The sequence below is a fragment of the Trachurus japonicus genome, chromosome 19 (genome assembly GCF_045865225.1).
Source record: "Trachurus japonicus isolate A0001 chromosome 19, Traja_1.0".
In the NCBI taxonomy this organism is placed as follows: Eukaryota; Metazoa; Chordata; class Actinopteri; order Carangiformes; family Carangidae; genus Trachurus; species Trachurus japonicus.
The window spans coordinates 12,237,651-12,261,722 of NC_140925.1; the positions used below are offsets into that span (position 1 = coordinate 12,237,651).

Here is a 24,072-nt window from a genome sequence, read left to right on the forward strand (position 1 = left end):
AGTGGAGAGTGTTTGTACAGAGAGTCTGTCAGAGTCTGGTGGCAGTCGGAGGAGAAAACACTGAAGCTCGGCTGATTCAATCAAGCTTCTCTCCCTGTGACCAGAACTGGAGCCCGCGGCTTCTTATATCAGTCAAGTATGACGGCGTCTTAAGAGAGGGAGTAAAAGACCGAAGAGAGATGCTGAGAGGATACTGTTGAGCCTGAAACGCTGGTTGTTGTTTTTTGTTTTTGTTTTGTTTTTTTTTCTCTCCTGATAACTCCTGAATTCAGCGCTATTGTGATGGGGACGGTTAGTGAGCTGTGCGCCTCCAGTTTCCAGGCATTTCTCTGTCCTACTGTACGAGCAGGAGCACCTGCTGCAGCCACAGGTAAGAAAACAACACCTCTCCTCCAGAAAACAAACAGCGAACAGCATCTTCTTGTTCTCATTTTAGGCTTTGTATTTCACTCTGTGTTTAATTAACTTGTATTTCTGTATTCATAGTCTATTTGTTGTATATCTTTTTTGTATATTATGTGAAGACAAGCTGGGAAAGGCAGGAGAAAGTGTTGATATGACACTGACACAGTTTGTCTGTAGATGATGATAATCTTAAATTACAAATATTTTCACACTTTCATTGAAAAATGACTTGAAATAATGCCAGCTTGATTTTGCTGTGCATATATATGTTGATATGACATTGATTTTCAATGTTGAGCTGATTCCAAGTGATATTTTGAGTTATTGTGATGAAATGTTTGTGATTTTTGTGTTGAAACTCATGTGTTTTGTGTTTCTTACTTTGTTAAATTGACTTAAAGGAGAAGAGAAGTCAGACTTGTAGCTGAGTTTGTGCTGAGACCAGAGATACCAAACATGAGGGTTTGGGGTGTTTTAATAAAAGGTAGAAATTGAGGCACATAAGATGATAAAAAAAAAGGAAAAAAAAGAAAAAGAAATCACAAAAAGGTTGAAATTCAAATCACACATTATCATTTTTTAATATTACAGGTCTTTTGTTGGCTCATGACATCCAATAAATGACAGACAGACAAACACAGGGAGAGCGAGACTGGCACAAAGTGCTATCAGTGTTCAGTTGCCGTGGTGATTTGTAGTTAGGTTATCAAGACACAGAGCGTGTGGTAGTGCGTGTGCGTGCGTGCAAGTGTGTGTGTGTGTCATGCTGTGTTTTTGACATTTCTGTGGTCATGCACACACATGAGTCAGGCAAAGTGTGTGTGTGTGTGTGTGTGTATACGTCTATGTATGTGTGTTTGTGTGTGTTTGTGTGAGATGGTGGGCTTGATTTGAGAACATGACGCACACCCATCATCCTCTGGTCCAGGATCCTCCTCTCCAGTGGGTGCTTCAGTGACATAATCTCCATCGCTGCCCACTGGTCTCCCTCTACGCAGGTACTTTATTTCACACTGCTCATTCAAAAGCTGTCGTTACACAATGAAAGCAGCAGCAGCACCGGCTCTCACTATTTGGCAATACATGCTTAAAGGGATAGTTCAACATTTTGGCAAATTGGCCCATTGCCATATAGTTTTAGGAGTAGGTTGTTACCTTTAATTGTCGGTGCAAGCTATTTTTAGAACGGCGGAGCAGAGACGCGAGCTGCTCAGAGCTACACTACGGAGGCGGGATTTCTTGATTTCCTCATCAAACTCTTCAAATACACAATCCAACAACTCCATAATGCTCTTGTGGACAAGTTGTGACCTGCACATTCACCGCACTATGAAATAATAACGTAATGTTACGAGACGGAGTTGTTTTAGAGGTAAATTTATGCAAAACTACTGATGCGTGTTCCCGTTGGGGGCAGTTTTTGGCAAGCAGTCTCTGAATTTACCTCTAAAACAACTCTGGGTCATAACTCTGGTCCGTTATTATCTCATAGCGTAGTGAATGTGCAGGTTGTCCACGAGAGCGTTTTGGAGTTGTTGGATTGTGTATTTGATGAGTTTGATTTAGAAAACCAAGAAATCCCATTAGCCTCCGTAGCGTAGCTCTGAGCAGCTCGCGGCTCTGCTTTGCCGTTCAAAAAATACCTTGCACTGACAATTAGGTAACAAACCTACTCCTAAAACTATAGGGATTATGGCAATGGGCCAATTTGCCAAAATGTTGAACTATCCCTTTAATGGCTTTGTAAGTATAGCTGGGGCTGGACTTCCTCTTCTTTCCCCCTCATGTCATTTCCTTGTCTTCCTTCTTCTTCTTCTTCATTAATATAAGCCTCAAGGCCTCAGTGATGTTTTTTCAGAGATAAGCCCTTTCAGCTGTGAAGTGGACTCACTTGATCAGCCGTACAGTAGGCTATAGCTTTGAGGATGATTAACAGCTTTATATTCACAATTGAAACGCTGAAGAGCTGCTTCAAGTTCTCATGTGCTCCAGTTATTCTGGATAAAACCACTGTTTATCCAGGCGCCATGAAAACTGCTCTCAGGTTGATATTTACCACCAAAAAGAGGAAAAAGAAACATGTCTGTTATTTGGGTGAACCGCCGGACCCTTTAAACTGTTAAATTGCAGCCGCTCTTCCTCATCCCTCCTCAACATATCCTGTTTTTCGGTGTGTCCAAACTCTGAATAAAGCACCAATTCAAACGCAGCAGCTGCAATCGTTCGCCCTCCTCCTTTCCTCTATCCCTCCCTACATCCTCTTCTCTTCTCCCTTCCTCTTTTCCCCTGCACACACAGGCCACGTCCATGTCTGATATCAAACCTGTTTCCTCAAGTCTTCACACCCATTTGGATAAATACGTCTGCGCTCGTGTTATTCTAGCGATAATTAATTTCCATTTCGCTTTACCTCATGTATCCTCTTCCTGCTTGAAGGGAGAGAAGCTTATATTGCTGCCAAGTCTTTAATCGTTGCAACAGGGTGGGGTGCTAAAACCTGAGACATTCACACATACCCACACCCATTAAAACTGATTTTATGTGCGGCTACACACACCTATAAAAATAGATACAAACTTTTTAAACATGAAAACTTGTAAACACATTTCTTTTTACACACTCCTTCCCCAATCAAATAGGTATGAAGTACTATGTCCAAATGACAAGACATGCTAAAGTAATAAAACACATTCTTGTCTTTTGAAGTCACACTTGACTTTAGAAGTTGAAAATGTAACTTTACACTTCACAATTTTGACACATAAACACATGTTGTGCAATATGTACAGAAATACTACAAACATAAACAGTTTTCTGTCATGTAGCCTACTTTTAGTGAAATGTTGTCCTCCTGAGAATAAAAACAAGTTGAGAAGTTAGGAATGCCAATACGAAACAACAACATAGCAGCCAGATACCAACTCATAATGACAATGGCACACCATAATGACATATTCACCATTAAGAGCAGAAAGCGCACTCTTAATTTGTGTTCTATAGGCAAATAATATACAGTTTATTCCATTACATTTATTTGGCAGCTGTAGTAACCTCCTCATTTACAGTGCAGAACATCACTGTTGATAAAACTAACTTTATATAAAAAAGCTCCAACAGCTCTGAGGTTTAGGTTCAGGTTCAGGTTCATCCTCAGGTTCTGGACTATTTTTAGACTGTGTAGCGCACAGACCGCATGTTTATGATCTGCCCACAGATTTCCAGCGATTGTTCAAGTCAAGGGGGGTGCAAGGTGGATTTTTGTTATACAAGACAGATGCTTTAGTTTCTTGACTGACTGCAGGACATTTGCATGCGTCCAGTTTTATTTGGAGGGATTCATTCTTGCATTTCCTGTGCCACTGACTTCCACACAAACCAGTATATTTCCATTTCCTTGTTTTAGCAGCTGGCAAAGGAGGGGAGGGAGGGGGAGGGTTACTGAGAATTAGATAGATAGATAGATAGATAGATAGATAGATAGATAGATAGATAGATAGATAGATAGATAGATAGATAGATAGATAGATAGGGTTAGGGTAGTTTCAATCTTCATTGTGAACTGCTGTTCACTTCAGCCTTAGCCTAAAGTTATAATAGGTTCAGTTTACTGTTCTGTGTAAAAGAAGTTAACAAAATTTAAATGTGTAAAGGTATGTTTTTGTGTCAAAAGAACAAGAAAATTGAAATTAATTGCATAGCCCACACAGGCTGACGTTGAAAACTTTTGGAAAAAGTGTTAAAAGTATTGAAAAACAGGTCATAGCGATCCTAAAAAAAAAACATTGTAACATAGATAGATGGACAGATAGTTGGTTAGTTTGTGAGCTGCTCTCTGATTGGCTGCTGCCATGGAAGCCACGCCTACGTCATCCTGCTCCAGCACCGGCTGTCCCTGCTGCACGCACACAGACAGTTGTCATTAACTGCCAGTCTAACGGTTCCTGCCTGGCTGCCTGCCTGACTGACTGACGACAAAACACCGACACGTTTCGACTCCTTAAACTCACTTAAAAGTGGGGAAAAAACATCGTATTTCTCTCAACCAGCGGCTCAGACCACAGACATGGTGTTAAAGTCTGAAGACGGAGTTGGTAAGTTGCCTGAACCCGCTTTAGGCTACAGTAAGCAGGGCTAACTTGGAGGCTAACCAGCTAACGTAACTTCATAACTAAATGCTACGTAGCCAACGCTACTTTTACTACTTTTGCTGGTGCGTTTTTGATGTTTAATAATTACCTTCATAAAGAGTCGTAACAACACGCAACAAGTTCCTCGTCCTCCTGACTGATTTGTTTAATACTCTTTGTCAGTCTTCATTAACTGGCACAAGAGATTCATTCTTATTAATCTGGATTGAGGCCAGAGCCCATGGGGGTTCGTGCTTATTGTGCAGCAGCAACTTAACTATTCATGTGTGTCTATAAATAAATACACTCAATGCGCCCATTTACTGGTTGGAAATGAAAGGAATTAATGTCTTTTAATGCCTCGGTTTCTGCTTTCTTATGATCCAAGAACTGGATACAGTCAATAATATATAAGAGAGGGAGAATATGCCACAAAAAACAACAACAACCAGACATAATAACTAACTGTAGTTTGGCTTCTTCCTCGCAGCTGCACTGGTGTTTCCTCTTTGATCCTCTCTCTCTCTCACACAGGATGTGCGGTTTTTTTTTTTTTTTTCATATGCAGTGAGATAGCTATCAGATAATGGGAAATCTGTCAAAAATAGATCACAAAAATGTTTTCAAAGTGCAAAAGTTGCATAATGTGAACGTGAAGTTGTTTTTTTTTTGCTGCCTTATTTTCACTGGTAGTCCATTTTTATTTGCCCTTTTCCTGTCTTCACATACAGTAAGGATATTTTTCTGTCCTTCCTTGGGCACATTTTGTTCTTCACTGTTCATCCCCTGTTTTGATTTGTTTGTCTGCTGCTTTTTCTTGCTTATTGGACTTTTGGAGGGCCTTGAGGGCCGTGTGAATGTATGAATCAGTCACCAGGCAGGGAGTTTACCATAACCACAGGATTTTTTATCACTTTGTTGGGCTTGTTATCCTCCAGGCCAGGGGACAATTATTGCTTTGTAAACACTGAAGTGGACAATTATTGCCTTGTCGATGGCACCAGACGCTTGAATCGCTCCATCCGTGGAAGGAGGACAAATAATTTTCTAGTCATAACCACATACGGCTTCGCCTTAGGTCCTGGGTCAGCTGCCGTCCTGCTGTCGGTGATGTGTGTGTGTGTATGTGTGTGTGGCTGTGCTCATTTCTGCAGGAAAAACGCATGTGATGATGAGTAGAGACAGAGAGAAGACTGATTTAATTCGTCCAGATCTCTTGCTTTATAATGAGGGCTGTAAATTGGCATTTCATCCGATGTAAGTGTTCTTTTGTTTTAAGAAAGGAGCAGGTATTTCTAATCCTGGAATTGGAAGGAATGATAAATGAAATGAAACATAACAAACTAAACCGCACCTCCTCCCCACCCACCCCTCGCTCTCCCTCGGACGCCGGTGTCCACGTGGGGGAGCCTGTGTTTGATGCTCCATTCATTGAAGGAAGGAGCGAGGAGGGAGGAGTCAAGATGGACAGAAAGAGGGAGGGGGAGAGAGAGAGAGAGAGAGGGATGAGGGTTCAAGGGTTTCCCCCCTCACACACATTCACGCACACACACACACACACACACACACACTCGTCCTCCTCCTCATTTAGCTGCAGGCCTGTCCCCCTCCTCTCTCTCCTCTCCTCTCTGCTGGACTGAGTGCCTGAGGATTAAAGAGGCAGGGAGGCCGGACTACTAGAGGACCACAGGATTGGGATTGTGGATTGTGGATTGTGGATTGGGAAAATCAGGCTGGACTGGATTATTCCCGTGCTGTTGGGACAACAACCACGAGACTGGGCTGCAGGAAGCAGCAGCAGCAGCCTGTTTGGTGCTGTACTGTGGAGTTGGTGACGAGGTTGGACAGTCAGTTTTGTCTTTTCTCTCTGGAGCTGGACTGAGGCTCCAACTAAAAAAGAACGAAAGAAAAGAGTGAGAGAGGGAGTTTTTTTTCCCCCGTCTGCGCTGGGACCAGTGACGCTTTCTCTGGTATGAATCTCAGGATTGTGACACAAATGTGTAGGTGTTTGTCGGTGCGTCATCATCGTTACTTCTGCATAAGAGCCAATTTGCAGAAATTGCTCTAAATGAGTGTGTGTGTGTGTGTGTGTGTGTGTGTGGCGTCATGTCTTCCTCAGAAACCTCATGACAGCCGGAAATCCAGCCAGGCAGACAGACAGTACGGTTTGGTAAACTGATGATTGATCAGTATGGTTAGGTGTTTTTTTGTGTGTGTGTTTTTTCATATATCAGTGCGTCTTTCAGCGGATGTGACACGTTGCATAACTTAGAAAGCGTAGAGAGTGGAAGTTAGTAAGAAAAAGAGTGAAGTAGTGTGAGTCTGGATCTGTTGGTTGCCCTGAGCAGCTGGTCATCAGCAGCAGCAGCAGCAGCATTGCTAAGACAAGGTATCCCATTACTTGAGAAACACAAACACACACTCTGTGACCTCAGGACTATATGTAGAGCAGCTGATGGAGGAGCCCGAAGACACATGTTGTCACATCCGTCATGATGCGAATGTTTTTGTTGTTGAAATGACGATATAAGAGCGTTAGTTTGCGTGTTATTTCCCCTCTCGATGAGGAAGCGAGGTGAATGTCAGTTTCACTGCCTCTCTGCTCACAATGCTGTGTGTTATATTCTTGTCCTCAGGTTTATAATAAGAGCTACTCTGGCCTACTTGAAGCTTTCTCTCTCTCTCTGGAAAAGACTAATAATAATGAGCGAGTGCGTCACTGTCTGTCACAGTATGTAAATAATACCAGTATCCAAGGCTGCAGCACCTGTCACACCACAGTGGACTTTAGTCAGAGGTGGAAGTAGCAATAATGACTTTTCTCATTGATGTCACTTCAACAGATTAGATTCAGTCTGAAATAGATTATTAATATTATTATTTCGAACATGTAAGGTCGTATAAAACGAGACTGACAGAAGACAAAGCAAACAACAACCAAAAAAAACCACAAAACAAATTGTAGTAATAGAAAACAAATACAATTAATAAATTATATTCATTATCAACAGTATTAACATGCTCGAAAGTAGAGCCGCAACAAGTAATCGATTAGGCTAATCGAACAATAATCGGTTATTAAATTGATCGTTAATTTTGATAATCTGATAATCGGTTTGGATAGTTTTTTACGGAAAAAAAAAGTCAAAATTCTCTTATTTCAGCTTCTTAAATGTGAATATTTCTGGTTTCTTTGTTCCTTTATGACGATAAACTGAATATCTCTTTGGTTTGTGGACAAAACAAGACATTGGAGGACGTCGTCTTGTGGTTTGGGAAACACTGATTGACATTTTTCAACATTTTTTAACATTAAATCTTCAGTATATGCATATGGCGATGCCTCAGTACTTTGCTTGTGCCTCGTGTCCTTTGAGTCCTTTATGTTGTTGTTCTGAGCTGGTCCAGTCCAGAGGTTGAAGCTGACTAACCTGGTCTTGATGGAGTCAAATGAACAGTTAACTTGAATTCCTCAGCGTGACTCCTCTAATGAGGCTGATAGACGACAGCAGCAGCAGCACAGCTTGACTCGTTCTCTGTGGCTCCTTGTTACTTAACCATAATTATTTGCCTTTTTCTTTATGTTTATCTCTGGTTATATAACATTTAATGTAGCCATGTAGCAAGAAGAAACTTTAATATGAGGCCCCCAGTGGAGAGCAGCTGTCGTTATGAAGTCGATAGTGTATGTTTGAAAGTGAATCATGAAATATGCACATCAGCTCACTAACTCCTCAGACAGTGTTTCCTTTCTTATCGCTCCCTTTCGTTTTTTTTCTCTCTCCCATGCTTTCATAAGAAAAACCACAAGCCAGTCACTGACAGATCTGCATTTCCCTCTTCACCTTATCGTTCCTCTGCAGATATTTAGTGTGTGCACGAGGGCGCTTGAGCTCCTGTTGTATCAGAGGACACACTCAGTTAAACAGTTAAGGGTGTGTTTTATATGGAGGGTGGAGCGGGCGGCGTGGATATTCAAGATTAAACAGATACAGAAAGATGCAGAGTCTAATGTGCCATTTCTATACTTATATCCATTTATGGTGCTTCATTGAATTCAATCAAATGATTCATTCATAAAACATTCAGCAACTAAATAAATGAATCATTTATAATGTTTGTAGTACTGTAATAATAAAACTAAGAATTTGATGTTTCCAGACCCTCAGATGTGACAATGTGTTATTTTGTTTGTCATAAATTACATATATAGATATCATATAGTTGCTTACAGCCCTGCAATTGATAACCAAGGCTGATTATTTCCAACAAATGTAAAAAATAAATAAATTGACATTTCATGTAGTTATATGCAGATTTTTTTCAATTTAAAGTCAGACACAAAACTCTTCAAGGCACTTTTAAAAATGTTTTATTGTGCAATACCAGTGAAAAACATTAAGCAAACATAAAGACATGACATAGCACAAGACAAGAAAGAAATTACACAACAACACAACAAAAAAGTAAATGGATTGAGATAAATTGTGATAAGGAGCAAAACAAGAAAAGAGGAGAAAAAATAAGTAAATAACTGTGTCGAGCTACATTGTGTTATTCATTAGACAAACCTGTCTATTGTTTTTAATATTAGCGTGGTCTGAGAAACCAAACTTCTCCTGCAGTTTGTTTCGTGCTGCACTAATCTGCCTCATTGTGTTGCAGCTTTGCACTAATCACATCTAAACTGTTGCGTCAGTGTCGAAGCAATCAGCTGTTTTTGTTTTGTTTTGTTTAGTTCAGCCCCAGTTAACAATTAGTTGGCAACTCTGATGATAATAACACTCGGCCAAAGTGTCATTTAATCAACGACACCCACAGTGATCAGAAGTTTTCCTCCGTTCTTCTTCACACCAACGCGTGTTCTGTCTTTAATCTTCACTGTTTCAACGGCCTCTGTTTCTATTTTAATTAATGTTATTTGTAGCAGTGAGAAACTAAAATGTATTGTTGCTTTTGTTTCCTCCTGTGAGCAGCGATATTACTTATTATGACCACAAGTCATCATGTTTCAGTTTGAGTGTGTGTGTGTGTGTGTGTCTGTATAAAGCAAAGAGGGGGGTTTGATTTCATCCTCCAGTTTGGGGTTTGGATGATGATGGTGTGGTTGAAGAAGGGTGTGTGTGTGGGTGTGTGTGTGTGTGTGTGTGTGATGGGGGGTTATGGTTGATGGATCAAAGATTGCGTTGCCATAGTGACCCAGAGCAGTGGGATTCTCAGGTCTCTCATCTTCCTTTGTACATGTGTGTTTATGCAGTGTGTCTATTCCGTGTGTGTGTGTGTAAGTGTGTGTGTAGGAGAGAATATTTGATCTTTGTGTTCGAGTGCTACATTTAACTCTCTCTCTTTCTCTCTTTCTCTCCTCAGTGCCTGATGACCTCAGTCCAGAGGAGAAACAGGAGCTGGAGAGCATCCGCCGCAGAAAACAAGAGCTCCTGCAGGACATACAAGTAAGAACAACACTGAAACACACACACACACACTGACTTACAAAGACGTGAGCTGAGTGACGACAGAGTACGGTAGGCCCCGTGTTTGAATACAGTTCCCAAATCCTTCAGAAACTTCTGTTTAACATTTTGTTAAAGTATTTTTTTTGTCACTCTTATCTTTGTGACATTGATCTATAACATCCCGACTCATTTCCCTTTGCTCCTCATAAAACGACTGTGCTTTCTCTGCTGATACTGTACCTGTTGTGTCAGAGGGAGAAAGGTCAAACAGCCAAAAACAGAGAACATGAGGAAAAACATTCACTGGAAATCCAAAAATAACACGCTCAATACTTTCAAAAGTATAAATGGATGCTGAATCCTCACAATAAAAAGTCCACATAGAAAACTAACGTATGCAGTGGTTTGCCTCATACACGCTGAAGAAACCTTCATGTGGCAAAATACTTTAAATTGGAGTGCAGTCCTGTACCTTTTGTACGTTTTCTATGTAAAAAATATTTACTGACAATAATTTAATCTCAACTTTAATCAGTGTGTTGAAGTTGAAGTAAAACTTGAGCTGAATCATCTGGAGTTCAACTTCTTGGCCTTCAGTCGGTTTCTGGTTTCTGTCGTCAGTGATTACTGCTCGGACCGAACGCTTTCTCAACAGGGCAGCAATGAAAGGGAGTTTGTTTTTTGTCCCTGCTGTGAACCCTGTGGCTTTGAACCCTGTGTGGACTGTTGCAAGTCTCTCTCTCTTTAGCATAACATTTTTTAAAGGACAGTTTCCCCTTTTTTTTTTTTAACCCTAACTCTTTTATACAAAAGTCAAAAAAGTGAACATGAAGTCTGTCTGAGTGTTAGTGAAAGTTTTTCCACTTTGTGTTTCCCTGAACAGTTTGTCTCTGTCGCAGTGGGAGAAGAGTCATACATGGTTTTGGAAGGAGTCCACTTGATTAGTGTAATAATATGATGCCTCATATTAACTTCAGGCAAACGTTACAGATTGTGGGTTTTGTCACACATGACTAATAATTGACATTAAGAATGGATATTTTAATTTCCACTGTATGAACAGGAGGAAAAACAGTTGGGGGACTTGACTGTTGTTTTTAGACAGATTTTTAGAAATAAATCGTTAAAATTATTTCAGACTTGTGCAGAATTACAGGAAAAACAAAATCACACAGAGCCTTGTTTGCTTCTCTCCTCATCACATTGTTCAGGTCGTTCTTTCTTCTCTCTTTGTCCTTCACTGGGTTTGTGCCTCCATGTCTAGACCACAGAGCCTAGGGAGGTGTGCTTCTCTCCACACACACACACACACACACACACACATATATATATATATATACGTGTGTGTGTGGAGGGTAGGGGGGTTATAGGGTATGACCACCGGAGCGTTACTGTATGCATTCAAGACAGATGATCCTCTTTGTTGTGTGAGGATGCATGTGCACGAGGGGGGTGCACCTCTCAGTTTCTCTCTCTCTCTTTCTCACACTCACACACACCGTCTGAAAGTATTCACATCCTTTCTTTTTTTCCCACTACTTTTTGTTATCTCGCAGCCACGACAATAGCAAAAACAGGATTTTAGAAATGTTTGCCTTGGTCGCTGCCGATGTGAATTTGAAAGAAGTCCAGCAGCGAAGATGTGAGATATTTCCAGAAGGACAACAAGAAGGACAACGTCATGTCTGGTTCGCTCCAGACTCATGACGTGCAGAGCTGAGGCCAAACAGTTCTGTCCTGGTTTCATCATCAGACCAGTGAATCTTGTTTCTCACACTCTCAGACTCCATTAGCTGCCTTTTTTTCTTCTTTTTTTTATTTTTATTTTTTACAAACTCCAACAGCTTTCATGTGTCTTTGACTGAGGAGAAACGTCCGTCTGCCCACTCTGCCATAAAACCAGGATCCTTGTGCTGCAGTGACAAGTTATTTATAGTCTTTTAAAACAGCATGTAAAACATAAGATCACTGAGTTTTTGTTCATGAGGATAAGAAGAAACGCTGGTAACACTTTATAATAAATACACACTATTAAGCATTAGTTAAGCATTACTGAATTCTTCATTTATGTATGTAGTTTATAAATATAGTTAGTGTTTATCAATGATGAGTAAAACATTTTAACTGTGTTTATAAAATAAATACCAATGAGTATTCATGTGTCAAAATGATGAATTCAGTATTTAATGCTTAATAGTGTGTACTTATTATAAAGTATAAAGTGTTACCGAAAAGCTTCGTCCACCGACCGTCCTGCAAAATAAATGAACGCCCAAAAAAGAGCCGAAGTAAACAACTCTCGCTAATTTATTTAAGGGGTTGTGGGGTGAACTGATGTTGGGGGTTTAACCAGCCCCTCCAGGCAGAGAGAGAAGACCCAGACAGACCCCACACCCCCACACCCCCCCTCTGGAGGTCAATGTAAAAGATCCCTATGTCCATGTTGTTGTGTTTCTGTATGAAGGTGAATATCATCAGATATAATATAATATAATCCTGTTTCACTCACACTTTAAAGGAGAAAAAGACAAATATTTGATGAGGGATGCTGAAGATAACTGGTTTAAGAACAAAAATTCACATTCAATGAATTTCCTACTCCTCAGTCGGCAAGGACAACATCCAAAACACACACACACACATAAAGAAAAACACAAACGCACCCTCAGGGCCGCGATGCTCTTAGTAGATTGATGGAGTTTATTACAGAGGTAAAAACTCTCGCTCTGCCTTTCTGTCCTCTATGCCCCGCCCCCCTCTTGTCTTTGCCCTCGGGGGGCACATGGGTAAATGAGGCATGAAATATCCCAGTAATGGAGACAGAGGATGCTGTTGGTTCAGGGTTGTAGCCATGGAAACGCACATGGAGGAATCCAGACAAGTGAAGTTATTTACCTCAGGTGAGGGTGACGTGATGTTGTAGCCTGGTTTGTGGCCTTGTCTTGTTTCTGCTTCTCTTCTATTATTATCTTTAGTCCTATTTGCCTTTTCTGCTGCGCTCAAGAGTTTCTCCATCTGTTTCTCCTTCCTCTGTTCTCTCCTCCTCCTCCTCCTCCTCCTCCTCCTCCTCTAAACCTCTGCCCCTGAGCAGCTTTGCTAAGCCAGTCAAAGTCTTTGATCCTGCATACTCTCCGTCCCGTCTCTGCACCCGTGTGACACTCACGCAGACCAGGGAGGGTGTCAGAGGCAGAGGGGGGGAGTGGGCCGATAAATCTAGGTCAGCACAGGGGAGAAGGAGGAGGAGGAGGTGGAGGAGGAGGGAAGAAGAGGGGAAGCTGGGAAAAGGGTGGTCGGCTCTGACCCCAAGAACAGGTGCTACAACTCCCAGTGAGGGTTTTGTGCAGAGGGCGGCTGCTCCACATAACTCCTGCTGAGAGAAAGAATGAGTCGGACGGAGAGAGAGTGAATCATCGGCTTCTTTTAGGGCGTTTTTTTACTGGGTCATCATCATGTCTCTGCTCTGCTCAGAGGTGTTGGTCAGTGAGATGGAGCTGAAACAGACAACCATGTATAATGAGCTCTCAGATCAAAGCAGCAGCAGGACATCACACAGATATCACATGTTTGTGTTCATGTTTTTTTTTCTTTTTTGTACTTGTTTCACTTCAGTTTCTCTGAACAATCAACCTTTTTTTTCTCCCCTTTCCTTCTCCCTCCTCTCTCTGTCTGCTCTCAGAGACTGAAGGATGAGATAGCAGAGGTGACCAATGAGATTGAAAGCCTGGGCCTGACTGAAGAGAGGTAAAGTATCTCTCCACGGCCATTTTTTCCATGCGTGTGTGTGTGTGTGTGCGTGTAGGCGGCTGCGGTTCCACTCAGCCTCTGTTTTATCCAGATTGCATTCACGAGGAAAGACGCCAACAAAAAACCTGCCTGACACTCAGAGATGAGTTTCTACTGAAGAGAGAGAGAGAGATCTGATAATTAGTTTGTGTGAAAATGTGGAAAGAAAACCAGAACTTGAAATGAAGTCTTCACTTACTTAATATAAGCAACAGTTCAAACCCCAAAGTCCATTTATGTAGCTCTTATCTGGGTTTTCAACTGTACTGAAAGCTTCTTCCTCTGCTAGAAAAAAAGCTTTGTGATGTCAAGGTTAACCATAAGTGCCCCCACTTAAACACATTCAGAGTATAAATGTATAAAAAGCAGCAAATCTGAGAAGCTACGAAACAGAAACAACTATAAAACATGTAAACACCTTCAACTTTATCAAGATTGCAGTTGATTCATTTCTTCTCTTAGTGTTTATCAAATCAGTGAATCAGCTAATACTTTCAGTGCCACTGGGCTTTCTGAGAAGATAACCACCGGTACAGTTGTGTTTGTGTTTGCAAAGCAGTAAAAAAAAAATGTAGGTTAGTTTTTCTTGAATTGCTCATTTGTTTTTTAGGAAAAGCATGCAGAGGAATAAACAGATGGCCATGGGCCGGAAGAAGTTCAACATGGACCCCAAGAAGGTGAGAGGGAAACAGCATCACATCAACGAATACAACAACTTATTGCATTATTTATGACATTTTTGATTATTAAATGATTATAAAAAGGTTATGAATCATTTCTTTTCAACACACCGGCCCAGAATCCAAGGTGGTATTTACTGTATCTGTCCAACGTATTTATACACCCTAGTATTCAGGCATTTTGGCACATGTTAACATCTAAACCTGGTTTTAGAGATTCAGAGCACTGGAGACTGGGATGGTTAATTGTCAGAACCTCAATATGACCTGAATATTTCAAAACCAGGACAAGGCTGATCATGATGGCAGCTCAGCTCCTAATTAGACTGATGACACGCAGTATTAGACTTTTTTTTTAACAATGGAAAATAAGGAGAAATGAAACGTGTGATCTCTTTGTGTTCAGTTATTAGTTAGTTAGTTACCTTTGTTTAAACTTGTGAGTACACTGAGGCAAGCAAAATGATTCAACTAAAATACAGATCATATATACACAATAAAATACAGAAAAGATCTGAGAAAACAAGTACAAACAGAGGACAGGAAATTAGTGATTAATGATTTGAAGTGACTAAAGGGGACAAGTTTATAGACTCAGATCGTCATCGTGTTTTCCTCCCACAGGGAATCCGGTTTCTGGTGGACAGCTCGCTGCTGAAACACACCAGCGACGACATCGCCCAGTTTCTCTATAAAGGGGAGGGGCTTAATAAGACGGCCATTGGGGACTACCTGGGGGAGCGGTAAGTGCTGCTAATTACATCCCTTCAGACCATAACAGACCTTTTTTCACAGCAGGCGTTTTCTGCCTTGTCCGAGCTCAAAAAGCACTCTGTGATATTCAAGTCAGGACGGTGACGGTGACACCAGATCTGTGCTTTTTTTTTCACTTCACATGTCAAACTGTCTTCTGTGAAACATGTCGACCCAACATGACGCTTTTTGTCTGTGGACTTTTTTTTTTCCAGAGCTGTAAATATTTGCACATATATAACTGCAGATCATCACTCATACACGCTCTTGTCCACTGTTTATATGAGCTTATGGTGCATCAGCTGAGCAAATGGATCATCTTTTAATCAGTATTTATCTGAATCGTCATATTTCATCCTTCTCCTACAGCTGCCAACTCAGTGAGCTGAAACAGAGCTGCAGTTCTTGATCCTGTTTTTGTTCTCTTTACTCCCCCCTTGTGTGTGTTTGCGTGCATGTGCATGTGGGTGTTTTGTGTGTGTGTGGGTTTTTAACATTTTTTTTATTCCTGGGTCGTGCAGGGATGACTTCAACATCGAGGTTCTGCACGCCTTCCTGGACCTACACGAGTTCACGGACCTGAACCTGGTCCAGGCCCTCAGGCAGTTCCTGTGGAGCTTCAGGCTGCCGGGCGAAGCTCAGAAGATCGACCGCATGATGGAGGCGTTCGCCCAGAGATACTGTCACTGTAACCCCGGAGTGTTTCAGAGCACAGGTACAGGAGAGCGCGTTTGTTTTCACAACGCACAAAAACACACCACAGACAGTGAAGTCTCCATGAAATCACCATTTAATTCATATTTATCAGACATTTCCATCCAGAACCTGGTCTCACTGAACATAAAATAGCAATAATAATGAACTTTACAATACAAACTCTCTTTTTTCTCCACAGATACCTGTTATGTGTTGTCGTTCGCCGTGATCATGTTGAACACCAGTCTACACAACCCTAACGTGAAGGACAAACCCTCCGTTCAGAGATTCACAGCCATGAACAGAGGCATCAACGATGGAGGAGACCTGCCGGAGGAGCTGCTCAGGGTGAGAGACTGGAGTCTGGATTATTTGACCTTTTTAAAACAGTCAGTGTCAGGTGTATTGAGCCAAAATCAAGAGTCCAACTTCACAGAAAATCAAAAAGAAACTTTACTCTTCTTTTTTTGGGGGGGGGGGGTCAGTGTGTGAATAATTGTTTCATGAACTCCTACAAACATCCTGCTCATAAACTGGCCCAGTAATCTAACCCTAACCCTTTTAACAATTCATTTTAAGATTTTATTCATTACTTTTAAGGCTCCTCATGGCCTGACTCCAGATTATATTTCATTTTTTCCCCTTTAATTTAGTTTTTATTTATTTTTCATAACAGTAACATCACATATACATTTCCTTTCATTTACATTTTTTCCCCTTTTTACAGCTGCACATATAATCAAGAATCATGTAAGAAAACAGTATAAAGACGTAACTGTTATCCTTCTCTCTTAATCACTTTGTACATGTGTTTGATAAGCACTCTGTAAATGAAGTTAATTATCATTATTAACGCGTCTCCGTCTCTCCCTGTCTGTAGAACCTGTACGACAGCATCAAGAACGAACCCTTTAAGATCCCAGAGGACGATGGGAACGACCTCACACACACCTTCTTCAACCCCGACAGGGAGGGATGGCTCCTGAAACTGGGTACGTTTAGTTCATCCGTCAGTGTAGATGTATTCGATTCCAGGTTCCTGTTGACTTGTCATTCATCCACTCAGTTGGACAGACCGCCCTCTAGTGGCCTGGACCTGTAATAGCTTCTATAACTTGAGGATGAGTCATGTAGTTACAGTTTAATGACTTTCATTTTGGACACTTGTTGTTTTTTGTAATGCTCATATGTTTTTGTTTGTTTGTGTTTCATGGGTTTTGACTCCAGGAGGTATGTACCCTTCAACTCCCCCAGCTTTAATGCACCGCTTTGCCTCCTCCCTGCTGCCTTATTACCCCCCACCTCCCAACTGTCACTGCGCACAATCACCTCCACATTAGTCAGACTAAACATAGATCATTCATTTTCTATATCTGATTTCACGCTGCGCTTGATGCGAAACAACCGGCGAGTTTGTTTCACATCTTGTTTCTAACTGCTGGACTCCCTGACCCGGACACTGACCCCAGTTTGAACGGCTTTGTTTAACCTGCTGGTTTGTTTCATCGCTGTGCTTCGAGAGTGTCGCTGTCGCTGTTTGACGTCCCAAGTTTTGCAGCTCCAGCTCTAATAAACAGCTCAGGTTTTTCAGTGTGAACTCACCTGTGACGTCTCCTCAGGAGGACGAGTCAAGACCTGGAAGAGACGCTGGTTCATTCTCACAGACAACTGCCTCTACTACTTTGAATACACCACTGTAAGTAACTCCTGTTTTTAATGCACGGCCTGGACTAGAGAGAAGTGAAAGGCTGAAGAATGTTATACTTAGACCTCTCACATTGTAATTTATTTTCTCTCTGCTGTGTTTACAAGGATAAAGAGCCCAGAGGAATTATTCCACTGGAAAATCTGAGCATCCGAGAAGTGGATGACTCCAAGAAACCGGTAAAAAGCTTCTATTCTCTCTTCTCTCAGTCACATTTTGTCATGTAACTGACTATTTCTGCCGTCACTAACTTTAGACGGAGACATGTTCTCAATAAAAGATTTCCCAAAACCCTCCAGAAGAATAACGTCAAACAAAACAAGTCAAATTCACTACGGCTGTAGTTTCTGGTGCTGGTCAGTTATATCGTGTGACACAGACACAATGATATTTTTATTTGTTTGTCCTCCACATTTATATGAAACACCACAAACTACATCCCGCCAAATGATAGTAAAGAAACATCAGCACATCTCTTGTGTGTGTTTTTGCTCACAAAGCAGTTTAAAACCAAATGAAATCAGGCAGTATGCAATAATATCAAGCACTGAGCACTTCAACCAGCACAAGTTGCACTTTTTAACTCAACAACATGGAAGATGTCTGGCCTGTATTCAATCATTTTATTGCCTTTTTTTTTTAAAATCTCATTGTTGCCTTTTTTCCATTTGAAACAAAAGAAAAGAGCTGGCGTGCTCAACTCACAGTCTGGAAGGATACTGGGTGCCGGACCAAAAAAGCAAAATGACAAATGAAAAAGTCAGCACTCTCTATCATTACGTGTATGACACTTGTATTTAACTGCGCCAAGCCAGGCCACTCTGGTAAAAGAGGTTTTTAAATCTCAATTAGTTTTACCTGGTTAAATAAAGGATAAATAAAAAAGTAGAAAAAAATGTATGCGTTTCGGCTCTAGGCCATTGTTCAGCGCTTTTTTTCCATTGACACCAACCTGCCAGTGACTGGAGACGGAAATTAACCTTGGCTACAATCTCATGCATATTTACATGGAAATATTCATCAATATGTAGGCTGTCCCATTTTTAAAAAAAGAAAGTTAATTTACTGTACCATCCCCTCTGCCATTAAACTGCTGAATCCCATGCGCAATATACTCTTTACACTTTACTCTAGTTCAGAGAAACAAACTTTGGTACTTTATTTATTTAGCCTTTTATTCTTTTAAGTTGGTTTTCATTCTAATTTATTTGCATATTTTGATTTTTTTATTCCCTATTCGCCGCATACTGGGCTCCCTTGGTTGAGAATGTATATGTGTATAAACGTTTTGTCTTGTTCAGTCGGTGACTGTAAGAAAATAAAGCAAATCTGAATCTGAATCACTAGTCTAGGAGAATCTGTCTCCAGAGGTAGAAAACAGCACCGGTGTTATCAATTACTCTCTCGTCTCTTTTTCCGATAGCGACTCACTGTGGCCTCCAATCTGCTCAGAGGGTGAATTATTACCTGTTGTCATGTAAATCTAATGTGGATTAAGTTCTTAAGGGGCCGTTATCACCGCCGGTTCACGGCAACAATCCACGTCTGGCGGCAGAGAAAACAAACAAACAAACAGACTCTTTCAGCGTTGATGTCTTCTATGTTTTTTGCACATGTCTGTGAAGATGCGGAACAGAAACAGCTTTTTCCGCACCACAAATCGATTCTTTGTTCCCTTTTTCACATCCTCTGTCGCCGTCAGGAAGTCGTCTGTTCACTCCCTCCAGCTCTTAAAAAAATGCTCTTAACTTAACGCTGCTTTTCAGACATTTCCTGTTGAAATAAACTTCCTGACGCGTCTTTGTTTCTTTTTTCTCCCCCACCACCCAGAACTGCTTCGAGCTCTTCATCCCCAACCACAAAGATCAGGTGATCAAGGCGTGCAAGACGGAAGCAGACGGTCGCGTCGTCGAGGGAAACCACACGTTTTACAGAATCTCAGCCCCGACCGCAGAGGAGAAGGACGAGTGGATCAGCAGCATCAAGTGAGTCACATTTAAACTCTCTCTCTCTGCAGTCTCAGTCTTGTATCGGGACGTTTCAGCGGGTATGAAGCTATTTAAACTATATTTTGATTGAAAGGATTAAGTAAATATGAATTTATTTAACCTAAAGTGAGACAGTACAGGTGAATATCATCATGAAACTTCCCAGGTGTATTACTTAGATTAAGACAGTTATTTTTTATATCACAAGTTTAGTCAGATTTTATGTTTAAATATGTAAATTTGCATACATTTCCAGAACAGAAATCTGAACAATCGATAAAGGTGCTTTAAAAATTCTCGTTTTATTTTGCTGACATATTAGAGTCACATGTTTTTACAAAGGGGATTTCTTTTTATCACTCTGTAAATGAGAAAATATTGTCACCAGCCCTAAAAAAAATCATATTTCGCCATGTTTTATAATAAAATGTTGTATAATGAATGTGCAATGAGCAACAAACCCTTCTGTAAAAATGTATTATGCAAATTCGAAAAATTTCAACCTCAGGAGTCTGAAAATTACAGATTATTTTTGTCAATTCTCACATTTTGGAGGCCCGAAGGCAAGACAAACACCCAAATAAGAGCCTTCAAAAAGTGATATTTCCATAATATGTCCCCTTTAAATTGGTTCAAGTTTAAACACAAACACATCTTTCTAATTGGCAGGTTAAAAAAAACCAGAGCCGGTGTCCGAGGTCATGATGTGATGTGGTAATTATCTGACTCTCCCTCATGTCCCACCTGCAGAGCCGCCATCAGCAAAGACCCGTTCTACGAGATGCTGGCCGCTCGCAAGAAGAAGGTGTCGTCGTCTCTGAAGGGGCTGTAGGAGCCGCTGCGGACTCGCTGATAAAACTACAAGCACAGGTTCGAGCTCTCGGAGCAGCGGAGCGACCGGACATGGACCTGAACTTCCTGCTGCTGCTGCTGGACCTGGTTCAGAGGATCCAGCTTTTTTAAAAAGAGCTGAATTTTCCTCTGACAAACCTCTCTACAACGTTTCGTCTCCCTGCAGGTGAGATGATTCAGACCTTTGTTTAAAAAAAAAAAAAATCTCTCTTAATACAGACTGTTTGTGTTTGACACACTGAGCTGCACACGCAGCTGCTGCAGCGTTTCATCAGAGGCAATCATGATGAAGAGAGCGGGAAGTGTTTTCATTCAGATTGGAAATGTACCGAGTGTGTAACACTGAATAATGGTGGAGAGGAAAAAAAACTAACAAACAGCTGTGTTGAAATGCTGGACAGTCAGAAACTGCACATTATGGTGATTCAGAAACATCTCTAAAATTGTATATTTTAGTTTAGTTTACGACCGATCAGCTGAGCTCTTTACCAGACGTGGATCAAACCTGGTGCTGGACTGAACTGTAACCACGATATCTACTGGAAGTAACGTCTACATCTGGTCTGGTCTTGGTCCAGGTCCAGGTCTCTGGACTTCAGTGTTTAGTTTGTTGCCATATACAAGTTTTTTTGTTGTTTTTTTCTAAGCATCTTTTCCTACTGCTGTTGCTCTTTTGTCAAAGCACTGTTACCGGACATGAAGGCAATGCATAAATAGCTTAATATTTATTTATCCAGATTTCTTGTAATTTATTGTTTTCAGTTTGTTTTTTTTGTCTCATTAAAAACTTTGCAAAACAACATCCAACTTGATTTGTTTCTGTTTCACTTGCGGAGAGATAAAAAGTGCTGCAGCGTCTAAATCCGTTCAACTATCGACTGAAACTTTCTGTTGCTCGTTTTAAAAACTTTCAGTGTTGACTTTTCGAGTAGTTTGACAAAAGATCTAAAATACTATTTTATATAGATATATTAGTATATTGTTAGTATTTACGTTTTGTTACTGCTGATGACTTTATGCTACTATGACAGACAACTGCTAAAGAAACACATTAAAATATATATAAAAAAAGAAGCTTATTGCTTTTTTTTTTATCAATAGCTAATTTTATTTTCTTTGGCTCTGAGGTGAAACACAAAATTTACAATAATATTAAAAAGAGGAAACTCCTCCTATTCTGTCTTATCTGACTGTGAAATCATGTAAACAGTTACATTAAATATGAACTTTACTTTGTGTGTCACTCAGCTGATTGATCAGGCGACTTATCGTTGTGCTGCTACAACCCAATATTGCGACACAGTGTTAATGAAAACTATCTGTGTAATCAATCAGGGGAAAACAAACCACTGTATCTTGTGTTTGTTGTCACATGTCAACATTTTTCCCTCCCAGTTACTTCCTGTTCCTCTTATCTCCATCCGACTGTTTCACGCTGTTGTAACTGTTTTAAAACTCAGATAAGGAGTTGAAAGTGTCGGCATGGAGCAGATAACAGCCGCTGCTGCTGCTGCAGCAGCTCGAGAGCAACAGTCGATCAAATCTAATCAAATCACACCCACAGTCCTGAAGCTGATTAGTTCAGTTTTAAATCAGTTTAACTCTCAATTAACTATCGATACCTGAATAATCTTTTTCAAATGATCAATATATAAATGTTAGAAATGTTTCATCAGGGCCTTAAAACAGATCTCAGTTCTCTTCTTGTATAATTTTACACTTGTAGATGTAAAATTAAATTGACTTGAAATTGTGCAGGAGATTTACAAGATTATTTTTTTATATACTTCAATCAGATATTTCCTGTGGTGTTAAAACCTGCAGTACTTGACTTTTTGGCCACATGGGGGCAGCAAAAACTGATTGTAAATACTGATTATATATTTATTTTTTATCTTTAGTTATACATTTTGCCTTAGTAGTTCATCAAAACCATGAAAACAGACCCGTGGGAACCGAACTGAAGATTCATGGCTGCAAAACCAAAACAATGAACTAAAAGATGCTAAAAAGCAAAAATTATTGATAATATTCAGCTTTTTATGCCAACATAATGTTCACTTTTTAAAAATAAGATGTTGCCACAATGCTGAGGCTATAAAAAACAAAAAAAGTCAACCACTGCACAAAACAAAAAGTCACACATTTAAGGTCGTTTTTAAAAACTCACCACATCATCCTTTAATTTACAAAGATAATAACACATAGACACTGTACAACGACTGTGATTACTGCTGTAAACACACTCCGAGCTCTTAAAAACTGTCATTAAGGCTCCTCGAGGAATCGTAATCGCGCCTCACCACACCCGTCTGTCTACGTCACAGCCGTCACTCACTACATCAGGGACACACTGATGACTGACATCGTCTCTATTGCTTCTTTTTATACATGCAACATGGAGCTGTAAACATGTATGTACAGTAGGGAGAGGAATTGTTTTTGTTGTTGTTGTCAATAATAGAAAAAAAAACAGAGATCCACAGTGAAACGACAGCAGGTTGTTAAGAAAGAACAGAGTAACAAGATGATGTTTCCAGGAACTGGAGCTTATATTGAAATGAGGTTTTTGAGGATTTACCTCCTGAATTCACCACGTACATCTGCTCCTATTAGTGTGTTTGTGTTTATATACTGTATGTGTGTGTTTGTGTGTGTGTGTGTGTGTCACTGATGAGGGTTGTAGCTCGGGTGGAGCTGAAGAAGCCGACTCCCCGGCGTCGTGTGTCCGAAATGCACCGCGAACCTTCGACCTCAGGACTCTGGAGCCTCCACCTGCACAACGTCAACACACAAACACAGAGAGGGAGAGATCAGTGAGTCGTGTTGTGGTTATTTGTGTTACTGAGCGTTAACTACAGAGTTTTGTCTTTTGTATTTTAATCAGCAGAATAGATTTAGGACAAAAGACAAGTTCATAAATGTAGAACAAGTACTTGATAAATTCTTATTTGAAATGTTTAAAAAAAAATGTAATACAGAAAAATTTCCACCTTCTTTATCATGTGAGAAAGAGAATCTGCAACTATTTACACAGCTGCCTGCGTATTAACTGATTAATCAATCAGTTATTAAAGAATGACTCCGTCCTTTCATCAATGACCTTTTACAACCAGCCTCGACATGTGATACAGATGTTTTTGATCCTTGTATTGGATTTAGAAAAGGCTTTAAACATGGAAAACTGTCAGCACAAAATAAAATAAATAAAACTCACGCGGTTATAAATTAAACATACAATAAAAGGACGATTACTGAGCTCATTGTTTGGTTTCTGTGCCGTGATTTGATTTTATCAGGACATGGAAAACAAAGAGCAGGTGGTTAAAGGCTAAATGATAATAAATTGTCATTTAATTACAAACACAGCAGACTCAGAGGAATAGGAAATTAAAGCAACAATGTGTGCACTTAAAATCATCCACATAAATTTTTTAATTAAGATGAATTTAATGATCAAACTAAACAGGGTTTGTCACAATTTCCCAGAATCCAAAGCGGTGTCCTCAAATGTTTTTGTTTCGTCATCTTTCGTCAAACAGATTCAACGTGCAGCCAAATTCAGTTTAATAAATAACTCAAACCACGTGAATCCTGATATCATATAAATAGACAAACACTGGGACTGGG

At 40.4% G+C, this 24,072-nt stretch overlaps 2 protein-coding genes across 4 annotated transcripts in view; one reads left to right on the forward strand and one right to left on the reverse strand.

Moving 5' to 3' along the window:
* The first annotated feature begins 206 nt into the window (after nt 1-206).
* cyth1b (cytohesin 1b) lies at nt 207-21,245 on the forward strand. Of its 3 annotated transcripts, none has more exons than XM_085760571.1 (12): nt 207-370; nt 9,900-9,982; nt 13,662-13,726; nt 14,379-14,445; nt 15,073-15,191; nt 15,723-15,916; nt 16,097-16,245; nt 16,778-16,889; nt 17,517-17,593; nt 17,710-17,781; nt 19,433-19,587; nt 20,341-21,235. In XM_085760571.1, exons 1-12 carry the CDS (start codon nt 283-285, stop codon nt 20,420-20,422), a joined length of 1,263 nt encoding a protein of 420 aa, XP_085616697.1. In that variant the 5' UTR covers nt 207-282; the 3' UTR covers nt 20,423-21,235. The 3 variants fall into 3 exon arrangements, with proteins under 3 accessions (XP_085616697.1, XP_085616698.1, XP_085616699.1); XM_085760572.1 differs by lacking the exon at nt 207-370 and adding an exon at nt 4,304-4,496 and having other exon boundaries at nt 20,341-21,245; XM_085760573.1 differs by lacking the exon at nt 207-370 and adding an exon at nt 6,078-6,502.
* A 1,349-nt stretch (nt 21,246-22,594) lies between these two features.
* pgs1 (phosphatidylglycerophosphate synthase 1) overlaps nt 22,595-24,072 on the reverse strand; it is a 38,890-nt gene continuing 37,412 nt past the window's right edge. Inside the window, exon 11 of the mRNA XM_085760570.1 lies at nt 22,595-23,217. The gene's annotated coding sequence lies outside the window, so the exon portion shown is untranslated. The remainder of the gene's footprint in view (nt 23,218-24,072) is intronic.